The sequence below is a fragment of the Triplophysa dalaica genome, chromosome 4 (assembly GCF_015846415.1).
Source record: "Triplophysa dalaica isolate WHDGS20190420 chromosome 4, ASM1584641v1, whole genome shotgun sequence".
NCBI lineage: Eukaryota > Metazoa > Chordata > Actinopteri > Cypriniformes > Nemacheilidae > Triplophysa > Triplophysa dalaica.
Genome location: NC_079545.1, coordinates 17,214,871 through 17,236,544, shown reverse-complemented (window position 1 = coordinate 17,236,544; position 21,674 = coordinate 17,214,871). Strand labels below are relative to the sequence as shown.

Here is a 21,674-nt window from a genome sequence, read left to right as displayed (position 1 = left end):
TGGAGCTGCTCGACCAATCACACGTGTCCTAACTGCACACGGACGATGTCGAAACCACAATAACAATGTTGATTCGTGTATGTTTTTTATTGTGGACGCATGACGTTGAATGATGATACATTTATCGAAAAATATTTTTTTAAGTATTAAACTATCAAAACCCCACATTGGTTGACATTGGCTATGTTTTGCGAGGTTTGTCATTTTCGTTGGATTTTGACTAGCGCTATCCAATTGCTGTTTACTTCCGCTATTTCCGGGTTGCGTCCATGGTCGTTGTAACGTGTGAAACCACGCGGTTACTCCATTTAGGCGTTTAAATCGGGTCACTGTTCATTTATAACATAATTTAGCACGTATTGAAATGAGCACCCAAAAGGAAACGTTTCCCGGTCGCGAGGACAAAAACACAAGAACGCGACTGCTTTTAGAAACGATAAGTATGGTGCAAGCGTTCAAGTTAAGGTAAGCATACTGCTTAAGTGTCTGTTAAACCGTATTATTTAGAATTACATTACCTTTGCGGTTGGTCATCAAGATCCTTTGGTTTAGAAAAGGTGTCCGATCCCGCTTCTGGAGGGTCACGTTCCTGCTAAATTTGGGATCAACACTAATCAAAATACCTGAAACAGCTTATGATAGTTTTGAAAATTGATTGAAAACAGCAAGCAGGTGAGTTCGATTGGGATTATAGTTTAACTTTGTAGGACAATTGATCTCCAGCTGCAGAACTCGGCATCTCTGGTTTTGTGTCGTGTTAGTGCATATTTACACTGCTTCCTGTGATAGTGTGTCTTCTATGGCATTTATTTTATATATGTATTGTTGTTTTGCATGCATTGTTTACAGAAAGCCAAAGCAAAGGTTCATGATGGTCTCTGCCAGCATTGCAAAGATGTCATGGAGTGGAAAGTCAAATACAACAAATACAAGCCCCTTTCACAGCCACGAAAATGGTGAGATGAGTGTTAATTTGCTGTATAGCTACAAAAAAGCTAAAATTCATCCACTTTAAAGCAGACTATGCAAGCAGTACCCTTTAAAGCATTGTTTCTCTCCTTTTCTAGCGTAAAGTGTCTTCAGAAAACTGTAAAGGATGCCTATTATATCATATGTAAGCCATGTGCAATTAAGTTGGAGCTTTGTGCCAAATGTGGGAAGAAGGAAGAGATTGTCATTCCGTAAGTTACTTCAGGCTTTATATTGAATGATGAGTTGTTATAATAGATGGAGAGAAAATACAGGTAATGAAATATAAGAAACAACACCGCATATTTTGGGAATGGGTTTGATAAATGATAAACATCATAATGTGCAGGGGTAATAAAAAGTGTAAATTGTCCTTACAAATTGTGTGGAAAAGAATAATGGACCATTGGATAAGTGTAGCACAAGAACCACCTGGTGGACATGATATGTAAATGAAAAATGTAATTCTTATGCACCTAGCAAAGACCCCTTGTGGTTTCATGATTGTACTGAGATGAATTCGGCCAATTATTTGATCTTGAACTCGCCATGAAATCAAACAGGAAAAAGTGTTTTACACAGTGTTGCAGTGATTTATTATAAATGATTTATCCGTGCACACCTTTATTTATTTATTTGCACTTGTTATCTTTAATCAAAACATTAGGCTCCTCTCCCTCTCTCAGCAACAACTCTTAACCACATGTGGTAAGCAATAAAAAAAGAGGTAGAACTATACTGACTGTCTAATGGCCAGCCATGTTTACCCCTCCCCTCCTAGCCCAATTTACAACAAACCATCAAAAAGGGAAGGCCAAAACATATCCCCGCCCTACTTTTTTTTTCCTCATTTCAGAAGCCTTTTCTCTCGGATATGTGTCACAATACGGAAAGAAAGTTAATCGTAACTTCCGTTTCTTGGTGACTTTATGCAAAAAGTGCTGGGCGAGTGTATCAAGTACAGAAATACTACGTCAAACGTCCAAATGGGTTTTTAACAAGTTATGCACGAGAAGCCAGCATGTTCAACAGTTTAAAGAAGTCTGAATGCATAAAAAAGCATGTTACCTCCACTTTAAATGCGACCTGAACTACAGGACCCATTCAACAAATTGTTTATTTAATAAAATGAACATGCAACAGAATTCAACAAATGTCTGCTTGTTGTTTTTTCTATAGACTTGACCAGAAGCTGGAAGAAGTAGAGGAGGACGGCAGTAGGCAAAATAAAGGAAAGGGGCAGGAAAAAACGGAAGATGATGATGATGATGATGATGTTGATGATGAAGATTTTGACGATGTTGGCTGTGGCAATAGTGACTGTAGTAGTGATACAGAGGCACAAGGAAAGTAAAGCTTCTGTATGCAATTAGAGCTGAGCCCAAAAACACTGTTTCTGATTAAACCGGAGGCTGGTGCTTGGACGTGTACTCGCCTGTTCACCTACTGTTAATTAGGTAGAGCCCCTGGAGAGATTGTGTCTGTAGGTGTTACTGTTTTTTTTTTTTTTTAAACGCATCTGTTATCACGTGTTGTTGCAGAAACTGGAACAATCATCACATGCCGCAATAAGTCTTAGTTGTGAAATCAGCTGATCTTGTCAGCACAAGCATTTGGCATTTATATGAACTGTGGTTATAAAGGATTGCCTGGCTGTGTTAATGAGGTGTCTGTTATACGAGTCTGCTGCTCCTTTGCTTTTGAAAGTATGGCAATATGAGAAATATAAAGCACAGCAATGCTTTTGCAATGAGTCCTTTTAATAAACCTAAACCATTTAAAAAAAGATGAATTATGCTAAACAAAGTCTAATTACTAGTTTGTTTATTAAAAAACTCCATTTGCATAATTCTATGAGTGGCTACTTTTAACTTGTCTTTTGCTGCCACTAGACTTGCAGCAAAAAAAAAATCTGCAGGCTCTGCAGAAAAACTTGACGATTGAAAGATTGACCAGTATTTAAAATTGGTATATGGTCACACAGGCTGCGGTTATGTAATGTCTGGTTTTTAAAGGAAATTTCACCTCGTGATGTTTGAGGAACATAATCCAAATTAGCCTTTCTGCAACAAAGTTGTGCATGATGTGATTTTTTTAAGCAATGGACCCAAATATATAAGGTTTTATTTGTTTTCAAATACTAGGTTTTACATAACTTGAGGGTTAGTAATTCATGACAGAATTTTCATATTTGGCTGGACTATCCCTTTAGTAATTCCACAAGAAGAAAGTAGGAAAGACAATTTACAGTTTTTCTTTGTTTCAATTTATAGCCCTTTGTGGTAGTCTATGGTCTTCACAACCTGGTATTTGTATGACAATTCCTGATGATTGCAATTATAACATGAAAATTATACAAATTCCAATGAAGTATGGTCATTGTGTAAAATGAAACTAAAAGCAGAATTCAGTGAATTCTTTTTGACCCATATTTTTGCAAATATTCACTCATTTTGGATTTGTTGCCTGCAATACATTCTAAAAGATCTGGGACAGGGGTATTTTTACCACTGTGTTACGTCACCTTTCCTTTAAACAACACTTAAGTGTTTGGGAACTGAGGACACCAATTGTTGAAGCTTTGTGGGTGGAATTCTTTCCCTGTCTTGCTTGATGAACATGACTTCACTCGCTCAACAGTCCGAGGTCTGCGTTGTCTTATTTTGCGCTTCACAATGCGACACACATTTTAAATGGGAGAGGTTTAGTACACGCACTCTTTTCCTACGAAGCCACGCTGATGTAAAACGTACAGATTGTGGCTTGGCATTGTCTTGTTGGTAAAGACGTTGCTTGGATGTCAGCATATTTTGCTCCAAAACCTCTATGTGCCTTTCTGCATTAATGGATTCAGGTGTTTTTTTAACAAATCTCAACTCCCAATGTTTTGTTGCCAAGATTGATCTTTTGGAACGTGTTGTAGGCATCAAATTCAAAATGAGCAAAAAAATGCAAAAAACTCAATATAGTTGATCAGTTTGAATATTCGATTTCTTGTCTTTGTGGTGCATTCAATTAAATATGGGTAAAAAATGTGCAAGTCACTGTATGCTTTTATTTACATTTTACACAATGTCCCAACTGCATTGGAATTGGGGTTTGTAAATAATCAGGCAACAGCTGGGTGAATCTTGAATGCTGATTTGATTCAAATAAATTGGTTCAGTTCGGGGTATATATCATATAAATAACACATAACTTGCTTATTATTTTGATCCTATATTTCATTATTAATGATAGTCTCCTATAGCGGGAGACACCTGCTGTTGCTGACACCGTGACAACGCACATCCAATAAAGTGCGTAACAACATGAACTATGATACATCTAAAAGACATGTTAGTTATTGTCTTAAAGTCTTCATATGTTCAGAGCAAGGCTGCAATTGTGTCCACCAGTTACAACTCCCGATGGCGCACAAGCGTGTGACTGGACAGACTCCATGACGCGGGTAAAGCTGTTGTAATGATTACCGGTTTATGACAATACACCTCGCAATAATTCTGCAACTCTCATGTGATCTATAAAAGACCAAGTAAACTCGCATTTGAAATCTGCATCCGTTATGAGTCAGAACGACGCTACCACGCGCATTGCGCACGTCTTTAGTGGAACATTTGCGCACTCCACACCAAGCGCAGCCCTAGAGATCCTGGAGAACTGCGTGCTAGGAGTCAACGATGAGGGGAAGGTTAGTTGGATACATTTTATATTATGTGATAGCCTATTATTTGGCAATGAGCCGACCCTATAGTCACTTCAAACGTTACAGATTTGTAATATAGGCTATTAGAATTTTCAGCGTGAAACGCATGTTAAAATATTTCAATACCAACAAGTAATTCTATGACATTGAGTGTTCTCTCTCCGAGCAGATTGCATTTATTGAAAAAGATCCAGATGTCGACAGCCTAGCAAAAATACGGGGGTTTGACGCATCAGAAATAATACAGCTTGGACAATAGTGAGTATCTCTCTTTGAATTGCATAGCTTTGTCTTAAAGTAGGCTGATCAGAATGCTTACAGTAGCCATGTGCTTGTGCAAGCTTGCATAATTGCCGTATCTACAATTTTCACATAGCCAAAGTGTAAGTTATTGTTTTATTGATCTGTATTGCTGTGCAGTGAGTTCCTTATGCCAGGAATGGTTGATACACACATTCATGCATCACAGTATAGCTACACTGGAACTGCATTAGATTTGCCTCTACTGGACTGGCTTAACACTTACACATTCCCCGTGGAAGCTCAATATGAAGACCTGGATTTTGCCAACAACATCTACACCAAAGTAGTGGTGAGTTTACTTTTTTTAAGTAAATTATTTGGCAGAAATTGCAATATTATTTTGGTGTTACTGTAGGACCGAAATATGCAAATGGTACCTAACCTGAACTGACTCTTGTTAATGTACAAGCAAATGTAGTCGGGACGATAATAGCTCAATGTAAATTAGGTTAACTTAGAGAAACATTTATATAAGGACATGGGTTAAGTCATGGGTTCTGCACCAGACTTTTACTTTAATCCATACATTAAAATGTAAATGATTTTAATAAAAGCATTTAATTAAGATAATTGTTTTGTATTTTGTGGAATTTTTTTTTTATTAGTGGAGTTCATTTGAGTTGACTTCTGTTTTGTTTTATGCTATAGAGAAGAACGTTAAAGAATGGAACCACAACTGCTTGTTACTTTGCCACAATACACACAGATGCATCTCTTCTGCTTGGGGAGCTTGCAGGTAAAACACAAAAACACATATAGGGAAAATTTCCCCTGTGATTGGTTGGATGGTTGTATCCAAGTGGCAAAAGATGTAAACACAAACTCAACATCCTTGGTTTAACCTTTGGAGTTTGTCTTGCTTTATGTAATCTTGTCTTGACCCATGTTCCTGACAATCTGTTGAGTAACTACATATGTTTATGTTAGCTTTCTCTGTCATATGTAATAAACTAGACAGTTAAAGAGCTATCTGACCTATCACTCTGCAAGGTAACATGATCTGCCAAACTAAATCTCTTTTCTGTCACCTTTTCACTGCATTTAATCATTTTCTCATGTAAACCACTCTATAAACAATCAATTAAAATTCTCTGAAATGTGGGTTATGAGACACTCTATTTCTTTTCAAAATGTTCTACTAGATACATTTGGCCAGCGAGCTTTAGTGGGCAAAGTTTGCATGGACTGCAATTCTGCAGTTCCGCATTACAAGGAAAGCAAAGACCAGTGTAAAGCAGAGACAGATCGGTGAGTTTTGTAAATTGCAAATACTATCCCAGAATAATGTATAAAGTGTGTTATACTGCATACCTTAAATAATCTTCACATGCTGACAGATTGTTTAGTGAAACATTATTTCATTTTTTTGGTACAATGTTTGTGTAAAAAAGTGTATTCTTGTTTTTACTGTTCTATTAAAGCAAGTCAGTCATTTTTATGTTTAATAATCCAATATAGGTTTAATTTAATCCTTAAATTAAGTGGAACTTTATAAGTGCTGTACAAATAGTTTGAGGGGACTTGAAATTCTATTACATCTGTTTTCTTTTGTCTTTTGTAGTTTCATCATAGAACTTCTGAAAAAGGGGGTAAATAAAGGTTTTCATATATTTGGCAGAAGATAAAGTAACATGCTACTGTTCTGTTTGTCACTGCCTGCCTTGACAATCAGTTCTTTCAACAATCTTTTACTAAACTTACACTTAAACACGTTCTGCCCTAAGCACAACCATACATGGCTTCTGAAAGATGAGAATTTAGTCTTGAAATAGTTGCTAGATTAACAATTAATTTAGATTCAATAGATTTTTATAGTTGAATTTGTTACTTAAAACATATTTTACTTAACAAGATTTACATTGTCGAGATGTAGTGTTGAGAATATTCATTTCATTTCGATGTAATAATACAAACTGTGGAATGTCGGACTATTGTAGTATTCACATGTTAAGCCTGTGGTCACGCCCCGATTTGCTCCATCCTGTTCCGCATCGCTGCTCAGCGAATTGGGTGAAATCGCCAGCAACAACAACCTTCACATTCAGGTTTGTTTTCTTGATGGACATTAAAGGCAAATTTATACACAGGGATTTACAAAGCATGAACAACGTTGCTAAATTCATAATGAATGCATTATAATTATTGTATATGTTTTAAGCTCTTTATGTTCTGAATTCTCTTGCAATGGTTGGGCAATTATGGGTGTGTTGAACCTTGATTATTGTTTTAATTATGAGTTTTAATTATTCCAGATAAAGATATTGAATCTGTACATTTATAATACATTTTTGCCATGTTCTTTTGTAAATATATATATATATATATATATATATATATATATATACATGCACACTATATATACATATATATATGTATATATATACAAATTGTTTTATTATCAACATCACATATCACCCTTAAGGTAAACTGTGGGTGGGAACTTAACATACAAGAAATTCTAGCACTGAAAATAACATGTTTTCTCATACCTTCAGAGTCATATCAGTGAGAACAAGCAGGAGGTGGACATTGTGAAGAAACTGTTCCAAGACTGCAAATCCTACACTGATGTTTACCTCAAGCACAACCTGCTCACAAATAAGGTAAGTGGCAAGTGAGTTCAACTTTATGAGCTTATTAAAGCTTTTATATGAGCTTTGTAGAGTTTTCTACACTTTCCTTTATATTTACATTTCAAATACATAAATTATTTTAGAAATCACATTGTCTTAATGTATCACTTATATTAATATAGTGGGATGCATGAAATATATTATTGCATTTGTTTTGAATTTTTCAATATCCCCCACGACAACAAATCAACTATTTCATTTTGTACTTATTTAAAAAAAAATAAGGAGAGAAAGAGGAAGAGAAGCCTGGTGTAAAATTTCGAGTATTGAATGTGAGAGTTGACATAATCACATACAAACAACTATAATAAAAATGTCATTAGAGATCTATTCACATTTGGTCTTTGGATGCAGGGAATTTGGCTTCCATGCCTCTGTGTCTGAAAAAAATTAATGAAACAAGTGAAAGGAGTCATGTGCTATGTGATATGAGTTTGTATAAAGAGTTCAGTATAATGGGTACATTATTGTCATTTATCTGTGGAAAAGGCTCTTCTTTACCATCTAGGACCAAATGCAAAACCAACCCTGATTAAGACATGTTGGCAATAACATAAATAAATCTATGTCTGAATATTTATAGGCCTTTTATATTAGATTAGATGATCAGATTCAACTTTATTGTCATTACACATATACAAGTACAGTGTAACGAAATGTAGTTTAGGTCTAACCAGAAGTGCAATTAGCAAGTGCAGGATATACAGTGTGAATAAATACAGAATAAAATATTAGGAAAATACTATACAATGGCCATGTACTATGAAAATAAGACAGTCGGTATGTACTATGAACAATATAGACAGAAGGCTTTATACTGTGAACATTAATGTACAGGTGGTTATAACAGATAACAATATAGACTATACAATAGTGCAAGTGATTTGAGTGTGCATTAGTTACAGACATTAGCTATTAAAGTTACAGTGCAGTAGATGAGTTGATGCGGTTATTAAAGGTACAGTGCAGTACATGAGTTATTGAAGTTATAGTGCAATACATGAGTAGATGCAGTTATACATTTACAGTGCAGTAGATGAGTTAGTGCAGTTATTGAGGTTACAGTGCAGTAGATGAGTTAATGCAGTTATTGAAGTTACAGTGCAGTAGATGCGTTAATGCGGTTATTAAGGTCACAGTGCAGTAGATGAGTTAAAGCGGTTATTGAAGTTATAGTGCAATAGATGAGGTAATGCAGTTATGAAAGTTACAGTGCACTAGATGAGGTAATCTAGTTATGAGAGTAGTCCATTAGTGCAAATGAGCATTCAGTGTAATATTCCTGGTGTGCAAGTGAGCAGTATAGAGTGCAAATGATGCTGTGTGTGTAAACAGTCCGATAGAGCAGATACATGAAGTACTGGTGTGTACAGTTCAGTCATGCATGGCAGCCCTGTAGTGCAATGTAAACAATGTAATAGCAGCATTAAAGTTAAAGTTATGAGGGGTAGTGGAATCAGTGGGGAGCAGAGTTCAATAATGAAACAGCTCTGGGAAAAAAGCTGTTTCCTAGTCTGCTGGTTCTTGTCCGGAGGCACCTGAAGCGCCTGCCGGAAGGCAGGAGAGTAAACAGTCTATGAGCGGGGTGAGAGGAGTCCTTGAGAATGCTGCGAGCTCGACGCAGACAGCGTTTCTTTTGGATGTCCTCAATGGAAGAGAGAGTAGTCCTTGTGATGCGCTGGGCTGTTTTCACCACCCGCTGCAGTGCCTTGCGCTCAGCAACAGAACAGTTCCCGTACCAGACTGTGACACAGTTGGTCAGGATGCTCTCTATCGTGCAGCGATAGAAGTTCACCAGGATAGTTGAAGACAGTTGGTTCTTCTTCAGTGTCCTCAGAAAGAAGAGACGCTGGTGAGCCTTCTTGACCAGGCATGAGGTGTTAGTGTTCCAGGACAGGTCCTCCGAAATATGGGTCCCCAGGAACTTAAAACTGGAAACACGTTCAACAGCCATCCCGTTAATGTGGATGGGGTCGTGTGTGCCTCCCTTCGCCTTCCTGAAGTCCACTATGATCTCCTTTGTCTTGGAGGTGTTAAGGAGCAGGTTGTTGTTTGAGCATCATGTGGCCAGGTGCCGTACTTCCTCCCTGTAAGCAGTCTCATCGTTGTTGCTGATGAGACCAATCACTGTTGTATCGTCTGCGAACTTGATGAAGGAGTTAGATCCATTCACAGGTCTGCAGTCGAGTGTGAAAAGGGAGTAGATAAAGGGGCTCAGTACGCAGCCCTGTGGTACACCAGTGTTGAGGGTGATGGTGGTGGAGCAGATGTGGCCTAACCTAACAAGCTGAGGCCTGTTCGTCAGGAAGTCCATAATCCAGTTGCAGGTTGAATTGTTAATGCCTAGGTTTCCAAGTTTGATGATTAGCTTGGAAGGGATGACGGTATTGAATTCAGAGCTGAAGTCTACAAACAGCATGCATGCATAAGTGTCCTTATTATCCAGATGTGTGAGCACGGAGTGCAGCGCCATGGACACCGCATCATCTGTGCTCCTGTTGCTATGGTGGGCAAATTGGTATGGGTCCAGTGTGGATGGTAAAGAGTCTTTTAGTTGTGACAGGACCAGCCGCTCAAAGCACTTCATAACAATGGGTGTGAGTGCTACAGGGCGGTAGTCATTCAGGCATGTCGGGCTGGAATGTTTTGGAATGGGCACAATGGAGGTGGATTTGAAACATGCTGGAACCACTGCTTGGGCGAGGGACAGGTTGAAGATATAATTGTATTTATTATATATTGTATTTGTTTCTATTCCAGTTTTTATATTGTTATAATTTTTTCTTCAATCGTCGTATTAAAATTTAAAAGGTGATTAATGACAAATGCAGTAACATTAATAATGTTAATAATTGTTGATGCTATTGCAGACTGTAATGGCACATGGCTGTTACTTAACTGATGAAGAACTGAAAATCTTCCATGAAAGAGGATCGGCAATCTCTCACTGTCCCAACAGTAACATTTCGTAAACACCTCCTGCCTTCCCTCATCAATAAATATTTAGATCTCTCCAATGCATTCTAATGGATGTTTATTTTTTGTGCTTTTTTGTCTTCTTGTTCTCTTGAAGGATTTGCAGTGGGATTCTAAATGTGCGCAATGTTCTGAACCACAAAGTAAAATTGGGTTTAGGGACAGGTGAGGTTTACTTGAGTAAACCCAGCTAAATCCATACTATACCATATCACAGAGTAACTGGTTTAACACAGTTGAAAGTGATATCAACTTGTCTCATGTGTATTGATTTTTCCATCTGTAGATGTGGCTGGAGGGTATTCCCCATCCATATTAGATGCTATTCGAAGAGCTCTGGACACATCCAAAGTTCTGACCATCCAGGACCCTGACCATCAAACTTTAACCTTTGAGGAGGTTTTCAGACTGGCTACACTTGGTGGCAGTGAGGGTACACTCTACATCCTCTAATCAACCCTTTACATTTTCAAAAGCATAGATGACTGTAAATATAAACCTGACTGTTTGTTCTTTCACTATTTGCTTACTCCCTGAAGCCCTTTCATTGGATGATCAGATTGGAAACTTTGTAGTGGGGAAGGACTTTGATGCCCTACGAGTGAATGTTTGCGTTCCTGGTGGACCAATCGATTTGTTTCCAGGAGAGGGCCCAAAGGTTTGAGCTTTTATTCGCTTGTGATGAGATTCTGAAAAATCCCTGAACTGAAAGGATACATTTGTTGCATAAGCAAGCATAATCAAATACTGTGCTTTGTATAACATTTTTTTTTTAATTTAAGCATGTACGAATGATAAAAGAAGATTGTTTATTATTTGTTTTGAATCATTTCCAGGTCATTTTGGAGAAGTTTTTGAATTTAGGTAAGTTCAACACTTAAAATCTGATCAACTAAATAGTTTTGGTATTTATCTAAAGCTCTATGTTTGTTTTCAAAAGGTGACGATCGAAACATTACTGAAGTCTATGTGGCTGGAAGACGGGTGGTTCCATTTTGGAATACATAGTTACTTCCTAGAATCCCTCTAGATGTTATTCCATTCATGTCGTCACCGTACATGTAATGCTTGAGGGGGTTGTGTTTGGATTGATTTGGTTGGCTTAGCAAAGGAGGGTGTGGATGGTATTAACACTTGTATAATTATATTATTCAGCTAATATTTTTAAACATCTTGCTTTAGTGAACATCTCTCTCACTTTTAACATTTCATGAACTTGTGTTAGTTGAATCAACTTTAATTCACCAAGTAATTGTTACTGAAAATAAATAAATAACATTTCAAGGTTACAGTCGTCCATCTGTGAAAATAAAAACTGCACATACACATACACAGACAAACACTCATTGAAACTTATCAGGTGTCAAACTCACCTGTTCCTTATGTAACTGTTTATGACAGCTGTTAAGTGCGATCACATTTCTTTATACACTGTCTCTGTGCTCACCAAATGCAAAAAGAAACATATGCTTGAATTTGGTAGCAGCCAGTAATATGTATGTTGATAAACAGTTTGAATATCTTTGAGCAGCAATATTACTTTAAGTAAAAAATTCACCCAAAAATGAAAATTCTGTCATCATTCACTCCCGTCTATTGTCATTTCAAACCTTTATGAAATGAAGATATTTTAAATTAACTTGGTAACCGAACATTACTGGACCCCGTTCACTTCTATTGTATGGACACAAAACCAATGCAAGAGAATTACATTGGCTCCCTATCGCTCGCATCAAATTCAAGACTCGGCTCTAGCCTGCTAGACCACCATTGGTTTGGCACCCCCTTATCTTCATTCACTTATGCAGATATATGTACCCGCCAGATCCTTACCCTCTGCAAACGAACAACGTCTTGTGGTGCCATTCCAAAAAGGTCAAAAATCACTCTCACGAACTTCTCTGGATCGGTTCCACATTTGTGAAATTATCTGCCTACTGCTACAAGATCAGTAGATTCAGTCGCCAGCTTTGAGAATCGGCTGAAAAAAAAACTAATCCGTCAGCACCTGACTGATCATTTCTATATCTTTTCTACAATATCTAATAATAAATAAATAAAACATGCGAAGATAAACTAAACTTGGCTCTGTACACTGTAGTAGGCTTTGTGAGAGATGTTTTTATTGCTCTTATGCTTTTTGCTGTCCTAATGTTTGACCCAATTGCTTCCATTGCTTACCCAATTTGTAAGCCGTTTTGGATAAAAGCATCTACTAAATGACTAAATGTAAATGATACAAGAAGGGGTACTGGAGAACCACATGGGGGCGCTAACGCATTGCTCAGCTGTACACTTCTCGCTAAAAATGCATTAATTACATAAATTACTCTAGTAATTTAAGTAAAACCATTACCGCTGATTTGCCTCATTTAGTCATATTTAACCATATCCAGCTCATTTGGCCATACAATATCAGTCAAGAGGATATTTGTATATTAATGCATAATTGTTTACTAATGAGATTTCATTTTTATTATTGTGATCACAATCGTTGTGATTGTTTATCACGATGTTACCCATACATACATACTATTTATGTATATCAATGTTCATAGTTTAAGACATTCTGTTAATAAAGGGTTAAAGTGTGAACTGTTTGTGAGACAGTCTGTCTATTTGTGAAGTAGTGTCTGAGCCCACGATACAGAATATGATACTACATAGACGTCAGACTCAAATCCTTCACTAGACACACTGTCAACAATAGAAACATCGACTACACCAATAGCCTATTGCTATTTCGCATGAACGCTCCCTGTTTATTTGTATTCACTGCATTTGCCTTCGTTTTCTGGCTCTATTTCTAGCTACTGAACACGTTTAGTATGCAGCAGTCATATGGGACACTGTTTGCTCTTGCTTTTTGCCTAAAGGCAGAGAGAGAGAGAGCGAGAGAGAGAGAGAGAGAGAGAGAGAGAGAGAGACCAATTTACTTTGCACTACATACATCACACTTTATTTTATTTTATTTTATCTTATTAATATAGTTATCTATCTTTAAGTTTGTTTACATGCTTGCACTATTTGTACACAGCTCAGCTGCAAATGCTTTATTTTGTCATGTCAATAAAGACAATTGAGAGAGAGAGAGAGAGAGAGAGAGAGAGAGCGCAGACGGGAGAGCGTATAAATACATAAGTGACAAACAAAGAGGCACAGAGACGGGACGGGAGAAACGCGCATATGAAGGGGCGGAGTCTCCCACACAGAGGCGATGGGAGCACGTGAAGGAGGCGGAGCCGCTATAAATATGCGCGTCTCGGTGTGATGACGCAATCGCGTTCTTCCAAAGCCCGCCCTCTTTTTGTCATTTCTTCGTCTGTGATGAAAGTGCTGAATCAGTTGAAATAGATTTGTAAGGCTGGAGTTTGTTTCCTGGATAGACCGAACAATTGAAGCATGCCAGTTTTTGTAATGAGAACCAGATTAGCTCTAAAAAACACATCAAGGACGTCACAAATTTCAAATATTATTAGTGATGCTGGAGGGTAGGTGACTACCTTGTGTGAGTCAACGGGATTCCCCTATTTGTCATAATCTCTTTCTCCATTTAATCTCTCTGACTCGATTATCTTTCTCGATGATCTACCCTGAAGCTGCTTTGTGACCCATGTGGACACACCCAGTTTTGAAACGAGTTCTAGGGTTGTTTTACTCTACTTTTAACTTTACAGATGACTATCTTCCTGACTACGCCTCAAGGGACAAAAGCCTAGTGGGCTGCACATAAAACACAGTAGGGAACAACACATATCTTTCCAGTAAAGCCAAAAAATGAGACTAAGCCTGTGATTCTAGAATGTTCTGATAATAATACAAGTTCTGAGAATTTCACTGGATCAGAGAGTGTTTGTTTGTGTGTGGTATTGTTAGGTCGGTAAGGATTGTGTGAGATCTGCGCTAGTTCAGTGCATCTGTCATAATCTGGTGGCTAAGATTTGTAACAGGCCAGCCATTCTCATTATCCTCTATATTCCCATTCACTTTCTAAAAATGGGATTGCAATGGTGAATAACAATGTAACGTTGCTTTGAAAGTCTTTGGATAAAAGTGTCTGCTAAATACACAAAGGTAAATGCTCCGTTTATGTTTTAATGTTTATATTCTTGTCAAAAGAATTGCAATTCAATTGAGTTTGAAGATTTTTTTTTCTTTTGGGTTATTTTTCAAACATACTTTAGCATTTAGATCACATAAGTATTTAAATGCAAGTATACTATACTCAATACTTTTTCTAACTGAAAAAAAGACAACAATCGTTCATATACAATATAAACACAATATAAAAAGTATACTTGATCATTCCCATCTCAGTTTGACAAATATATATTTTCATATTTTCTGTTATGCTCTCTATGTTCTCTTCTCCTCAACTCAACATCGAAGCCAATTTACAGTCTCTGACTTGCACAACAAGGATTATTGTGAAAGTACATGCGTAACATTTGTGATAACCCATCTGCTGAACAATTCCTACGTCCTCTTTTTAATTCTGCCACAAGCTGTGTTTCGGCCACAGGTCACACTGGCTTGTATATCATGTACTTTTGTATCTGATACAAAGTTGTACAGCGTGTCATTCCAATGTCTTTCAATAATCTCACCTCCCTGTTTAACTATGCCCCTACACTCAGAACTCCCTGATATAACCTCTTTTTATTCAGTTAGCCCCTCCCCCGGACTGCTTTGTCTACACAATGTGGCGTAGTAATCTGCCCTCAGCATATGTCACCACCCGTCATTGTGATGTCATCACCCGAAACCGGCTTAACGACCAGCCCCCTCTGTAAACATCCTCAGAGTAGAGTGAGCCATAGATGCTGACTAGTCAATAGTATGACAATAACAAAAAGACCGGGCAGTGCCAACCAATGATACAAAAACATTTTCTTTATAGAAACACAAAAATGTTCTGAAAACATGAAGAGGAAAGTGTGACAGGGGTCAAACTGAGGGAATACAACCTGGGCCATGAAATTCACAGTGCCTGAGACAGTGGGCCGCTTTGTCCCCAGGCCAAATGAGTAGCCTATACTGAAGAGGATCTTAGCGGGCCCCCTCATCACAGAGCCTGGGACAATGTTTCCAGTCCCCTCCCAATGGCAACCCTGACTATAGCACCTGTTTTCACTCCTTTGGGGGGGAACACACCCGCATGCACCTCCCACAGCTGTTACTGAGTCAGGCTGGGATTGTCAAATCTGCCATCTTTGGTAGCACTTGAAAGCTAAAGGTTAGGGCAGCTCCCACATAGACAAAAAGTCATTTTATACATCAGCAGCTGGGACAGGTTTGCAAAAATGCAACATCTGTAAAATGATTTTGGTGCCCCCTGCAATGAAACGTTCAGATCTCATGTGTTAAATATGACAGCATATACTCTTTAAATAACACTCAATTATAAAAAAATGTATGCGACGCACTGATGGCATTTACCTATGCACTTGTTGGCGTAACAAATGGATAGAACAACACGTCTGTATATTTTCTCTGTATATTTTTATTTACAATACTATATTCTTTAATGCCAAGTAAAAGGATTAAATGCGATACATAAATATGGACATAGTAAAGGTGATTTTTCATACAAATTTGCATAAAACTAATGGCTGAAGCCAGGAACATACTCTGATCAGATACAGCTCTCAAGGAAACCTCACTCATTATATACAACACATGCACTCAAACTCGCTTGCATATGCAGACACACGACAGACAGGTGCATTTCAAAACAAAAAGCTTCACACTCAAATCTGACATACTGCTTATACTATTGCGGTGTTTCAAATGCACTGTGGATGGTTAGTTCATCTCACAAACAGGAAAGACTTGTACAAATTTCCCTTCACACAAAAGCACTCACACAAAACAGACTTTGCCATCTCATAGTCTACTTAAAAGGTCAAAACTCACAAACCTTTCAGTACTGATAACATTGAGCAACCATCATCAAAACTCGAAAATGTACTTTTGATAAATTAAAAGTTATTGGTTTGACAACTTGGGAACAGAGGACTTAAAATAAATTACCTTTGATGTATAAAAAGGGTGTGACATCACAGTAGAAAGTTCACATTTTAAACAAATGCTAAATAAACGGCAATGATGATCGAGGAGCCCCACTTTATAATCTCGCCTTTGGGTCCACCAACTGATATTTTTAAAACAAACTGTACTGAAATACTAACACATGCAGCACACATCAGGTAAGTTACGTCGAGCTTTGACACACCTCTTGGAAGTTTAACGTCACTCAAGTCTAAGGCTGAAACTACGTACACAAGGCTTCTTCAGAATGTGCCACAATTTGGCACTGAACATCAGCCACTCCCATTGTGTGAGGGTGGGAACAGGTAAAAACAAACAGAATCTACGCTTTAGGAAATGAATGAATATATATGGATAACTAACGTAAAAACACCACAGAGGAGAGAAATCAAAACGGAAAGAAGGAAATGAATACCTATCACAAAAGCAATATCTGTAAGATCGTTCATGCATGAGCCTCAGATGGTTCAGTCCTCTTTTTCTTCGTAAGGTGAGAGAAAAACACAAGTCCGTTTTTCCAAGTCATTCGTTTAATCCACCAGTGTTCTGTTCACATTGCCAGTTGAGATGGCAAAAAGCTTATATTCTCTGGATCTTATCGGCCACCACTACAGGATTCTCCTTACGAATTTTAGCAGCGGCTTCTGCCTTGTAATCATATGTGCAGTTGTGCTTGTCCGAGTACCGGTGAATTCCACAAAACAGATTTCCACATCGACAGTCAAATCCTGCAATACAACACCGAAGATGAGTCCCGTCCTCGCAATCCTAAACACACAAATGCATCCCATTAATAACTGAATGAGTCTTACCTGTTAGTCCTACTCTCTTACGGCAGATAAAGCATCTATTTTTCTTAGGTTTCGAGGAGTCTGGGCTCTTGCCCTCATCGCTGCACTGAGGAACAGGGGAATAGGAGGAGGTGGGCTGTGATATAACTGTAGGAAAAATAGAGATGAAAATAAAAACAAACATCTACAACAGCTGTCTGCAGTGTGAGTTAGAGGGTTAAAAGCCAGATGAGTAAAGTCGCAAATTTACATGGCTCAAGCACTCAAGTTTTTACCACTGCATTAACTTTAAAGACTATTATCTGTAACCAAGCCAAATTAAAGCTGGAGCGGGCCTAAAGTATGCTTTGTTAGTTCTTGGGTTTGTGCTGACAAAGAATGTAAAGAATGGGTAAGTAAGATCCCCTAGAATGATGAAGGCATATTTAAACACTTGGCACATAAACATACAGCAGCTCATCAGAATTAAAACTTAATCAGGCTTTTTAAAATGTTTCCCTTAAAGATGACAAATAAGGTGCTCATGCATGATATGTCTACCTTGAAATGTAATGTATCGATTATTGCTAATAATTACCTGGTCCGGCAGCCTCAGCGTTAGGAGACAAGATCTTCTCCTCTCTAGAAATACTCATTTCTGTCATCTGTTGTGTTACTGGTAAGGAAGTTGAAGGAATACATCTGCAAAAACACACAGGTAGGGTTTAAGTACAACATCGGTCTTACCTGAAAACAGATCGAAACACCTGCAAAAAGCACCCAATCTTAATTTTAAGTCACATGTGAGGTACTCACTCTCTCATGGCACATGTGCTGGGAGAAGGTGAGGGTTCTGCTTTGTTTATACTGGCTTCTAGTCTCTGTATAGCAGAGGCTTCTGCTGAGTTGCTGCCAGCTGGTCCAACACAACAACAAAAAAACAATCACAAATGTTGCACAGGTGCAGCTGTGCTACAGTATACAAAACAGGCCTGCCTGCCGAACAAGTTCACTTTATAATCACAACTTCAGGGAAGATCTAGCTCCACCTTAAAGATGGTAAGAAAATATTTATTCTGAAAACAATTCTGAGATGTTGGTTATTGCTGTAGTCACCTTAACATCACAGTCCCTTTGAGCTTTAATGAATGATGTTATTTGTATAGCCTGTAACCACAGATAATCCTATACATTTGATAAGACAACAACTTAATGTTTCAGTTTGACTTACCCAGGGGGCTCATGGGACTACGATCACTGCTTTGTTGTCTGTTCAGGTGATCTTTATAACACACGGAGCACATGCCATTATTCCTAGGGTTGCCAAAGAAACCACAGCCTGTGGTACACAGCATAGGCACAGGGCTCTGGTTCGTCTCTTGGGCCATTGCTAATATATCACAGAGAAACAAAACAATAGTAGTCTTGTTAACAATGACAGCATTCGTGTGGCGCACATGCACAGCACAGGGTTTAAACTTGTCCAAGGTCTCCCACCACCCCTATAATTAAAAGGCCTCGTTTTTAAATCAGGCAAAATAAAAGACAGCCAAGCTTAACCCCCATCAGGACAGTTTATCTACAGTGAAGTCAACAGACTGACCGAGGGTCTATTCCAGGGGTCTCCAGCCCTACTCCTGGTGAGCTACCATCCAGAAGACTTCCGTTCCAGCCCCAATCAAACACACCTGAACCATCTAATAAAAGTGTTGAGGGTTGCTTGATAATTACAAACAGGTGTGCTGAAGCGGGGTTGGACGGAAGTCCACAGGTCGGTAGCTCACCAGGAGCAGGGTTCGAGATCCCTCGTATCCGCATTTAAACCAAATTAAACCCTCTTTTTATTCCACTCTCTGAGTGTCCTTTGACTATATGGAACGAATGAAACGAAAGCAAGGCTATATATAAAGCAGCATGTCTCGAGCTCTCAAATCTAGCTGTGACTAACGAAACGAATGGGGGTGTTAAACGTGACATGCTGTTTCAAGAGTAGAAAGGCGATGTGTTACAAGCAGCTTATGTCTTCTACGTAGACAGCATGGTAATTTTGGGGGAAAAACAGAAGTACAGAATTGTGTTTGGTAGTTTAGGTGTTCACTTATGCGCGTGAAGACAGACGCACCAGCTGACAGACAACACAGATCAATAATGATTCACCGACAATGATGAGCTACTCTATGCTCGCGGAAATAGCAATGAATTGCGACTTTATACAGTATTTTACCGAGTACAGCTGGTTATTTAACAGTCTTACGTTACATATCTCGGATGTTAAAAGTGGCTTAAACCAAGTAAACCTTCGCATCAGTTTTGGGCATCTAAACTGCTGCTGTCTAGGAAGATAGCTTACAAGGTCTGGCGAGACTGTATGCCATAGAAAAACGAAACCGTTTTGAGGTACAGAACGAACATCAACCGTCAGCAGAAGCCAAGGATGGCAAAATATCATGACAAGTCCAAATCAAACGTCGCGACAACAAAGCATAATACCAGCCTTTGTTTAATCTTCCCTCTTTGTCCTTTTGCCATAGGATTTCCTCCCCAGACAGACAAGTATATCCTTTGAACAAACCCGAAACAAAAAGCTAACTGGATTAGCAAGCCGTTTGAACGACTAATTTGCCAGCCACGCCAAGAAAAACGCGAGAACTAAACGACATTTCCTTGAAATTACCCGACCACCGTTGACCAATAAACAACCAACAACACAGTGAAGATAATCCGTTTGGTCGAAAAAGCCACGCATGGAAAAAAAAAAAACATAAAGCGAATATACCATCAACTAAGCGACTTTAGATCGATACAAAATGAAAGATCGAGTGGGCTTTCGTTCGTGTCTTCCTGCCGTGCCCAGCCGAGTCACGTTCCGGGGCTTGTGATGTTCATAAAGGTGCTGCTCACAACTTGGGTCACTTAGTTTTTTTTTACGACCAACCATTCCAACAAAAAGCACTCGATACTAGGAATATCCCTCACGCTAGACATCAAAGCGAGCGGTAAAACACGATGTCACGTCCTGGATCTGTAATGATTAATCGTTTCTTTTTTCGGGGTCAATCAGTCCTTCGGCGATCACAACGCCGAACCTCTCGAGATTATCGCTCGGATGAGATGAAAACGTTTTAACCACCTTTAAACGCTTACCTTGAGGACTTTTTTGAGAGTAGTCGGTCGATTGATGTAGTTTAAGGAACAGGATCTCTTTAAATGGGAATTGGTGTTCCGCTAGACGACCGTGTCAGTGAGATAAATAAGTGAATTTTCTCCCGTCCTTTTCCCGAGCTCTCTTCTTTCACTGTTTGTTTCCTTCTTTAGTAAAGGGGAGTGGCTAAGTGCGTCACTGCAGGCGTCAGGTCTTTATTGGTCATTCGAGGCTCGGGGGCGGGGTGGTGGTCAAAGGGGCACAATTTTCTAGACTGTTTTCTACCTACATTGATGACGAAATCATACCTTCTTGTTTCTAGTTCCCAGGCTACTAGACATAAACAAAGTATGCTTGAGTAATTTAAACATTTTCAGAACCTGAATATTGTTCTGATAAACTTACGTATTTTTAGACTTTACAATTAGCAAATGTTTAAAGTACATTTTTAATATAGTGAGGCTACTATACATTGGTACTATACACTAAACCATTGGTATTTTGATACCCAATGCTTCATCCCATTCTAGCTGTATTTTTTACTGTAGTAATTCTGGAACTTTTGAGAAATTTCAAGCTCTGAACTGCAGATCCTATTATAGAAACATCCTAGCTTTAAATACTATCCTACCTATTTAGTTACATTGAACATGGCAGATCCTAACATAGAACTTAAAACTTAAGATAGGACGTTTTTGTAATATGGCTCCTGTTTATTTTGTAACCTCTGCTCTTGGAGATGTTCACGGCTCTCATCTGTTTTACACTACACACATAGCTTCATGTCAGTGGGATACTCCTCGTGTAAACTGTAAGAACCCATGAGGCTTGTTTGGTGAGACAGATTACTTTCGCTAGTGTAACCCAACTCAGGGGTTGCTTTGCACTCAAGCAAGGGCAGAATTCATCTGCTTGTAAGAAAAGAGGGTTAAAGTGGAGAAAAGGTATACATAAAACTGGAAATTTAAGGAAAATAAACATGTCTGAACCAGCTTGAGTTCAATTTGTCAGGCTTATGTTTGTGTGTGCTTGAACGTGTTATTGTGTTTGCAAACATGCTGTGCAAGGGACTGGCTTAATATAGCATGTTTTGCCTTGAAAAACAGTAGTTTAAGGGTAAAACA

At 38.5% G+C, this 21,674-nt stretch overlaps 3 protein-coding genes across 6 annotated transcripts; 2 read left to right on the top strand and 1 right to left on the bottom strand.

The window, feature by feature from the left end:
- Window positions 1-38: 38 nt before the first annotated feature.
- c4h9orf85 (chromosome 4 C9orf85 homolog) lies at window positions 39-2,818 on the top strand. Of its 4 annotated transcripts, none has more exons than XM_056745060.1 (5): window positions 39-465; window positions 558-672; window positions 850-956; window positions 1,068-1,181; window positions 2,149-2,818. In XM_056745060.1, the coding sequence occupies exons 3-5, from the start codon at window positions 901-903 to the stop codon at window positions 2,321-2,323; spliced, it is 345 nt and encodes a 114-aa protein (XP_056601038.1). In that variant the 5' UTR covers window positions 39-465; window positions 558-672; window positions 850-900; the 3' UTR covers window positions 2,324-2,818. The 4 variants fall into 4 exon arrangements, with proteins under 4 accessions (XP_056601038.1, XP_056601037.1, XP_056601035.1 ...); XM_056745059.1 differs by having other exon boundaries at window positions 553-672; XM_056745057.1 differs by lacking the exon at window positions 558-672.
- A 659-nt stretch (window positions 2,819-3,477) lies between these two features.
- Window positions 3,478-11,876, top strand: gda (guanine deaminase). Its single transcript, XM_056745054.1, has 14 exons — window positions 3,478-4,660; window positions 4,845-4,933; window positions 5,096-5,267; window positions 5,627-5,714; window positions 6,121-6,226; window positions 6,540-6,567; window positions 6,916-7,023; window positions 7,474-7,581; window positions 10,482-10,579; window positions 10,685-10,752; window positions 10,874-11,020; window positions 11,127-11,245; window positions 11,424-11,451; window positions 11,528-11,876. The coding sequence occupies exons 1-14, from the start codon at window positions 4,535-4,537 to the stop codon at window positions 11,593-11,595; spliced, it is 1,353 nt and encodes a 450-aa protein (XP_056601032.1). The 5' UTR covers window positions 3,478-4,534; the 3' UTR covers window positions 11,596-11,876.
- Window positions 11,877-16,072: 4,196 nt separating this feature from the next.
- Window positions 16,073-20,729, bottom strand: zfand5a (zinc finger, AN1-type domain 5a). The gene is made up of 6 exons (XM_056746987.1): window positions 20,553-20,729; window positions 18,640-18,798; window positions 18,225-18,324; window positions 18,007-18,110; window positions 17,451-17,576; window positions 16,073-17,366 (listed from the first exon to the last, which is right to left on the bottom strand). The coding sequence occupies exons 2-6, from the start codon at window positions 18,794-18,796 to the stop codon at window positions 17,218-17,220; spliced, it is 636 nt and encodes a 211-aa protein (XP_056602965.1). The 5' UTR covers window positions 18,797-18,798; window positions 20,553-20,729; the 3' UTR covers window positions 16,073-17,217.
- Between the last annotated feature and the right edge of the window lie 945 nt (window positions 20,730-21,674).

Excerpts from the sequence above, each read along its gene's own strand:
- c4h9orf85 (XM_056745056.1), top strand. The coding sequence starts at position 835 with ATGCATTGTTTACAGAAAGCCAAAGCAAAGGTTCATGATGGTCTCTGC. Across the intron at positions 957-1,067 it reads CTTTCACAGCCACGAAAATG|CGTAAAGTGTCTTCAGAAAA; the intron begins GTGAGATGAGTG and ends CTCCTTTTCTAG. Across the intron at positions 1,182-2,148 it reads AAGGAAGAGATTGTCATTCC|ACTTGACCAGAAGCTGGAAG; the intron begins GTAAGTTACTTC and ends TTTTTTCTATAG.
- gda (XM_056745054.1), top strand. The coding sequence starts at position 4,535 with ATGAGTCAGAACGACGCTACCACGCGCATTGCGCACGTCTTTAGTGGA. Across the intron at positions 4,661-4,844 it reads GAGTCAACGATGAGGGGAAG|ATTGCATTTATTGAAAAAGA; the intron begins GTTAGTTGGATA and ends CTCTCCGAGCAG. Across the intron at positions 5,715-6,120 it reads TCTGCTTGGGGAGCTTGCAG|ATACATTTGGCCAGCGAGCT; the intron begins GTAAAACACAAA and ends ATGTTCTACTAG.
- zfand5a (XM_056746987.1), bottom strand. The coding sequence starts at position 18,796 with ATGGCCCAAGAGACGAACCAGAGCCCTGTGCCTATGCTGTGTACCACA. Across the intron at positions 18,111-18,224 it reads AGCACATGTGCCATGAGAGA|ATGTATTCCTTCAACTTCCT; the intron begins GTGAGTACCTCA and ends GTGTTTTTGCAG. Across the intron at positions 17,367-17,450 it reads TAAGAGAGTAGGACTAACAG|GATTTGACTGTCGATGTGGA; the intron begins GTAAGACTCATT and ends GTTGTATTGCAG.